Consider the following 7,170-nt stretch of genomic DNA (forward strand, 5'->3'; position numbering starts at 1 on the left):
CCCCCTCCCCCCCCCCCCGCCAAACACTCCTGATGTCTGACCTCTACTCTCAAGTGCACTCTGTTTAACCATCAAACTTGCAGGGGACCCTGCATCTCAAGGGAGGTCAATGCCAGCTGCACGTAGGTATATCGTCTCTTCCACAGAGATTTTTCCTCTCTCCCTGGACAAAGGAGAGGATTTAAAATTGTCAGACACTGCACGCCATTAACTGTCACCCAGCCCTTAAGAGTGGGCCTAGGAAGCCAGGCTAGGCTAAGGCAGAAATTTTTAGCTTGGGATGCAGATGGTAGAGGGTACTGGACAGGCTGCTGGTAGCAGGGGCCAAAATACCATGAAACATCCCCAAGTTTCTAAAAAATGTGATGTCACGTGCCAGAAGTGCAATGTCCTCTCTGCCCTTTCCCAGCCAGAACGGTGCCTTATCTTCATCACGTACATGTGACCTGTGGCCTTCACTCCTGTGATGGAACTGGCTAGCCTGCTGCAAGCCCCGGCCTTCAGCCGGTTAAAGGGCAACAGTACTGGAGAAAGTGTTTTCAGGGCAATGCAGCCCCAAACACACAGCTCCTTCATGGGCGCACATTAGAAATCAAGCTCTCCTACCTGTCAGCACCCAAGCACCCTTCTCAAAAAGAGCGTTTTCCTTTTCTCCATGAGCTACTCAAAATATTTTACATTTTTGTGACCTAAATTTTGTCAAAAGATGCATAACTGAACTTTGGCTCATATTCAACAACTCCAAAACGGCAGGAACTTTGTACTTCAGTTGAAGTGATGTATCCTTGTAAACTCTTCGCAGGCATCCCCAAATCTACAGAGATATTATCCACAACAACTAGAACTGTTTTTATAACGGCTTAACAGGCAAGAGAATATAAAAGCTGCTTCGCTGTGCCTCCTGATGAGCCCACATGGTTCTAGAAGGAAGTTCACAGTTACAGCCTGGGAAGAACATGCTGGTAAGATGCAGTTCACTGGAAAATGGTGATCCAGGGAAAGCGAAATCCTTTTTTGTAGAAAAATGTGTTTTGATGCAACATTGCTGGGGAAGATTTCTTCAGTCTAGCCTGGAATTTCTGGTCTACAGAGGAGAAATCAGAAGGTTGAGCTTCTGCTTAGTGCAAACTATAGCATTTTACCTGAATCTCTCTTCACACTGGCCTGTCTGAATGTACCTATTCTCCACACCTTTTTCACTTTGTGTGAAGTAAAAATCCTTCTTCCTACACCTCATCTCTCCCTTCCTCAAATGTTGGCTTTCTCCCATACAAAAACACAGCTGAAACCTCAAAATCCTCCACAAAGGAATCCCTCCCCCTCTACTTTCTGCCTATTCTCTACAGAAAAATTAATTATGTTTCCTTCAGAGTTTAATCTCCTAGGAATCAAAAAAATGCTTAAGCAGAGCCTATTAACTGTGAGTAGTGAAAGGAGACAGCAATACAGGGTGAGTAGAAAAATCACTTAATAAAAAAAAAAGCTTCGGTGAAAATTGAGAACTACTTGACTAAAACACTTCGGCTCGTAGGAGGGCCAAACACGCCCCATAGCTGGAATACTGTGCAAAAGCACGGAGTGGATGAGATGGATAATGCCCAAAGGATCCTTGCAAAATGGTCCAGGTTGGCCTGGATTTACTCAGATTTACCCTGAATAATGAGTGAAAACAGAAACCCTAAATACATTTGGAATTACAAAAATCAAATAAAGGACTTCGCAATTGGGAAGACAAACAAACAATGAAGTTACCAACAAATGTCTGCACCATCAGTGGAAAACAGTAAGGTAAATTAACAGGTTTGTTTTATCCTACAGTGCAGAGAATAAAGAAAGAGAATAATTTCAAATTGCTCATTTAAAACATGATGGTATCATTAAAGAAAGTGTAAATCAACATGTTACAGACTGGCTTCTCTGGTGCTGAAAGACAAAACAAGTGAAAGTGTTTATTGCAATTAGTGGCAGCTGACTTCCTGCAAATTAAGTGACACTTAAGTCCATAAATGCTTCCTCCCACTCTATGCTTTCCTAGAACTTATTAACACAAGCACCAGCCCTTGTTGGAGTGGCCAATCCACTCATGAACTCAACGAAGCCAAGCTGTCAAAAACGTTCTGGATGTCTGATACACAAGAGTTTTGCTAGGCAACGAGGATGCTGTGAGGCTGAAATAACCCCTGGAAAACCAAAAGCCATGGAACTGAAAGAAAGCTGGACTTCCCAGGCTTGGCTCATGTAACCCAAACCAAGTCAGATCCTGGAAAAGCATTTTAAGTGTAACAATCTGGAAGTCCCTTTCCATCCCTCCTTCTTGATTTGTGCTATTTTTTTGGTTTGCACCCAAATCTTCCTGTACACATCTGATGTTATGTCTTGGTAGGTGATATGACCAGAGTTAGTTCTGCACAGCATCACCAGGAGGAATCTGAGCTAATCACTATCTTAGTAAGACTGGTTTTCAGCGGACCTTATTTCCTTCCCCATCTGTACCTTAAAAACAATGGTCTCAATACTTAACAGTCTCAGGAAGCTTTTAGAGGTTTTAAAACCAGGAGGGAGCAAGCTCCTATCTGAGCTCCTCCATCACCATCTACAGCATGCCACACTGCCGTTTCTGCATTTGGACTGTAATGAGTCTCTTAAGGTAGACATCAAGCTTTGATCTGAAAAACCCAACAGATTCACCACCTCCTCGAGTAAGTGATTGTAATGGCTGCACATCTTTACTGTTAAAAAAAGCAACTGGTTCCTAACCCAGTATATAGACGTCTGATCTTGGCCTTCCCTGTCACATATACAACAAACCAAGACAATGCACATTTATATTTGATAAAAAGATATGCCTGCAAGTATGCAAAACATCACTGAAGCCAGGCTAGTTAAATCCCTGCCTGCCCACACTGCTTTTCACTCCTCCCTCATGCCTTCTCCCTTCCATATGGTACATGCATTACCACACACATTTCAGAAACATCTGCAGCACCACGTTAAGTCCAGACTTGCAAAAGCACTGGGGAAATTGCTGCTGTAATACAGGAAAAGGAGCAAAGATAGTGACACCTTTGTTCTGGGGCTACGAGAACTAACACTCTTGAGTACGGAGAACCATTTAAAAGCAAGAAAAAAAACCCAAAGCTGAATAAAAGAAAAATGCCAGATCTCCAGAGACATGTTTTCAAGAACCATACAGCACATGACCTCAGAAAGTACTGTGAGACAGCGCTGCAATGTTTTCAGGCTGTAACAACAATCTGACAAATGCAGATGAGTACCCATGCAAAAAAGACAGCATTGCAGTTCATTCACAGTCTGTACCTGTAGGGCACACTATTTGATCCATTTTGCCGATTTATTATGTACCAAAGGTCAAGATCAAAAACATTCTTTGCCTTTTTCTTCTGTATTTTTTTAAAATAATCCAGGCCTATGGAAGAGTTACCATGGGGAACAGAGAACCAGCTAAACAGCATTATGAGAATGAGCTGCTGGGCAAAAATACAATTTTTAATACCTTTACAACAACTTTTGGATAACTGATTTAAGCTGAATACCTAGTGATAATGTGGAAAGAAAGGATTTTTTTTTTTTAGATTCAAGATTCATATCTCAACTACACATTTGATAATGCCCCTGTAAATCCCAACATCCATCATAAGCTTTAAAAAAAAAAATCAGGGAGAATGCCCCAAAGGGAAAAAAGAAAGTACATCCCATCTTTCTTATATAAAAAAATGAAAATATAACTAAGACCCATTTGGACAGTCAGAATCCAGCTATGAAAACTGCTGTCATTTCCTAAGGCTCTATACAGACTACAACATATGTACATGCCCTCAAAAAAAGACACAAAAGGACAGAGTAGTTAGAAAGAAATGACTCAAGGCCAAACTTGCAGAAGCACATGAGCTTTTCCAGCCCTATCATTGAAAGAGCCAGCCCTGTCATTATCATGAAAAAACTACACCAAGGTTTTGAAGCAGCCTCTTGAGAAACACAGGTTTAGCTACTGTTCTGCATGGCACTGTCTAGGGCAGTTCGTCTGTACCCGTTTTAATAGCTTCCTGTACGCTAAATGATTTTAAAACTGAAGCACTCTGACCAGCGTGGCTGTGAAAGCACGCTCCACAGAGCTGTCCGATTTGGTTACCTGCCCATCCTTGGCGTAGCAAACCGAATTGGACTGGGTGTATTTGACGGCAATGCTGGCAACAATCAGGTCTCGGACAGCAGACTCAGGCAGCTGAAACAAAATGCCATTGTCAATGGTCCATCCTAACAAACATGACTAGCCAACTGGCTAGATCTGCAAACCCCCAAAGCCATGACAAGTACTGTAGCACAGAGAGGGAAAACAAGATAACTAAAACTATCCTGTTTTGTTCAATTACCAGCAAATTTTGTTTAGATTAAAAACTGTAAGTGATTGCTTTGGCAGCTAATCTCATAGCTTGTAGGGATAAGACTCAATCCTACCAAGTCAAGAGGGCTCTATCACTGGCCCTAAGCCTGCCAAGTCTTCTGTATTTGCTCACTGTCATCAGATGTGCTCATAGGCAAAAAGCAAAGCACATGAGTACATAAGTACGCACAGGACCACAACAACAAAAATAGCTCCCAATATCTGCATTAAGTATTAGTTTTAAGTCCATTCCATTACTAATTTATTAAAATGGTTTTTATTACCTCAGTGTCTGAACTTGCTTCTGAGCCCATGACTAATCACATGCTCATTAACATCTGTTTTTAATGAGAACAAGATCAGAGACAAAGAAATAACTGATAACTTTCTGATGATGTGAACTCTAAATTATGAGCAGTATTAGCAGGGCCGAGTTTATACAACACACTATACACAAAAGGGAAAGTAAACAGTGAGTCAGAGTAAGATCACAATGGATCCTTAGCACATGGCTGTCTCACCGTAAGAAAATACACAAGGTAGCTTCTTATTTATTCTTATTCTATCTATAAGAAAAACAAGTATTTTGGTAGTCGGAGATAAAGGGCAAAGTCCAGCTCTTCTTATTTATGCAAGGAATCAAAACAAAGGTAAACTAACCTGATTTACCCAAGTATATTTGGTTCAGAAAGTTTGCTGCATTGTTTTGTTGAAAGCCAGTTAAATCTCATTAAAATATTTTAAGAGCTCTTAAAATAGAACAGTGATGACTTCCTCGATGACAGCACACCAGTTCATCCCACCAATCTTTAAGCTCATTTATCTTCTGACGCTTACGTTTTTATTCTTTGTAACAATGTTCTTGAACAATGACCGGTCGATGACTGCATTGTTCCTCTTCTGCATGAGATGCAATCCATAGAGGGTTCGAATCTCATTGTCATCTGGCTCATAATGGGGATCCATCTAAAAGCCAAAGGATAGGCCAATAAAACATTCTTAGAGCTCTTCAAAGCCAACATCCAGTAATAGCTTAGGTTAAAACACATTATCTAAAGAATCCAAAAGAAGTGAACTGTTTATAGAAAGCAATGTCAAATCATCAGAAGTAATTAACTGGAGCAGCAAGGTCTCAACAGCACAAAGTGACATTTACGGGGCGAAGAGAGGTAATGAAGTATAGATGCTTATATACAAATGTCCATGTTGCGAGCCACAAAAATCTACAAAGTCTTCTGGTCTTTCACAGAAAGGGAAAAACGTCCACAGAAAGAGTCTTCCAGTCTTCCACAGGAAGGTAAAAATATTTTAAGTTGCTTCATACACGCCTCAAGGTACAGCTCCCAACCCTCTTTGACACTAAACAGGGAATGCGATCATTTCCAGAGATGCACTCTCTTGGGGCACACCTCCAAACAAGCATGCAGCACGGTTAATTTACACCAGTGTCAGGGGTAAAGTTAAATGGAACTGTTAAATTGCATTCAGGTCTACCCATGCATGGGCTTATTTAGAAATTTGGTATCCCCAGTTCAGGTTAGAGAGACATGAAGTAAACTGGATTAAGGCTACCAGCTCTAAATAGGACGGTGCGCATGCTTTATGCAGTTTCCCTAATCCATTTGAATTTGTTCAGATCAACTTTCCTTAGCATCCCTCTGCAGACAGGCCCTGAAGATACAGGCTTAACCAATACGACCTCATCCTTGCAAAGCTAATTGAATTCAGGAGGTAATCAGCTGCCAAGATTGTCTGCAATTTCATTCCTTCTTGCCTGAAGCTCCTGAGCCATCTTCTACAGCTCCCCTGGTAGTAACACTACAACTGCAACTTCAGCTAAGCCTTGGATTTTCTTTTTGTAATGTTATAGTGAAGTTCTCTGCTTGTTTGTCTCTCAGTCAGGCAGAAATAGGACCTGTTTGGCTGCTCTGACAGCATTATGTAATCCATTAGTCATGTTCACCAAAACTGGATGATTTTGAAGTCCCAACAATCACTGCAGGAACTAGGAAGGCAACCTGACACTGACTTGACCACACTATATTAATATTCCTTGACAAGCATCCTGGTTGCAGCATGGAAAGGTGCATCATCCCAGGTCCAAACTCTGCCTGTGCTGCTATCTTCATCACTGACTGTACTAGAGACTGCTCTACAAATACCACGTGCCCAGACAAGGCTTCCCCCAGTGGTATACTACATAAGATTCTCACTGCCAAGACTCACATCACTGAGGCACTATATCTTAGATATAAAGAATTCAGGGAGGAAACAAATTCAGCAAAAGTGAGAGGAAAGCTGGCAAAGAGTGGAAAGAGCACAGAAATTCTGTTTCTTTGAAGTACTCTTGCTGGTTCATAGATTTAATTACTTTAAACCCACATCACTTTGAAAGCCAAGGAAGGCATTATAAAAATACTCCCTTCTAGGACTATAGGCTAAACGTGACAACACTGCTGGTGGAATTCCAGCTCATACAGGAATCCCCAAAGACCCAGAAGAAACACATCCATGCACCGTAGGGGGGCCTGGATCAGCCCCCCAGCTATTTGGACGCTAACATTAGTGAAAAGCAGGTACAGCAAAAGCAGCAGAGGGTTATAGTGGAGCAGGAGTACAAACCTGGAGGACACAGTAACCACCATTCTTCTTTTTGGCAAGGATTTTGAGAGCTTCTTCCTCATAGCCAGGAGCTACCACACCATCAGATACCTGCAACACACACAGATTTCAGCTTCTACATGAAAAAAAAAAAAAAAAAAAAAAAA

At 41.5% G+C, this 7,170-nt stretch overlaps 1 protein-coding gene across 1 annotated transcript in view; it reads right to left on the minus strand.

The window, feature by feature from the left end:
• Window positions 1–7,170, minus strand: part of ATIC (5-aminoimidazole-4-carboxamide ribonucleotide formyltransferase/IMP cyclohydrolase) — a gene marked incomplete at its 5' end in the record, with an annotated part of 24,214 nt that overhangs the window by 4,628 nt on the left and 12,416 nt on the right. The window contains 3 exons of the mRNA XM_019473619.1: window positions 4,151–4,243; window positions 5,240–5,368; window positions 7,025–7,114. Of these exons, the coding sequence (XP_019329164.1) occupies window positions 4,151–4,243; window positions 5,240–5,368; window positions 7,025–7,114 (312 nt within the window). The remainder of the gene's footprint in view (window positions 1–4,150; window positions 4,244–5,239; window positions 5,369–7,024; window positions 7,115–7,170) is intronic.

This window comes from Aptenodytes forsteri, unplaced genomic scaffold (assembly GCF_000699145.1).
Source record: "Aptenodytes forsteri isolate BGI_AS27 unplaced genomic scaffold, ASM69914v1 Scaffold264, whole genome shotgun sequence".
In the NCBI taxonomy this organism is placed as follows: Eukaryota; Metazoa; Chordata; class Aves; order Sphenisciformes; family Spheniscidae; genus Aptenodytes; species Aptenodytes forsteri.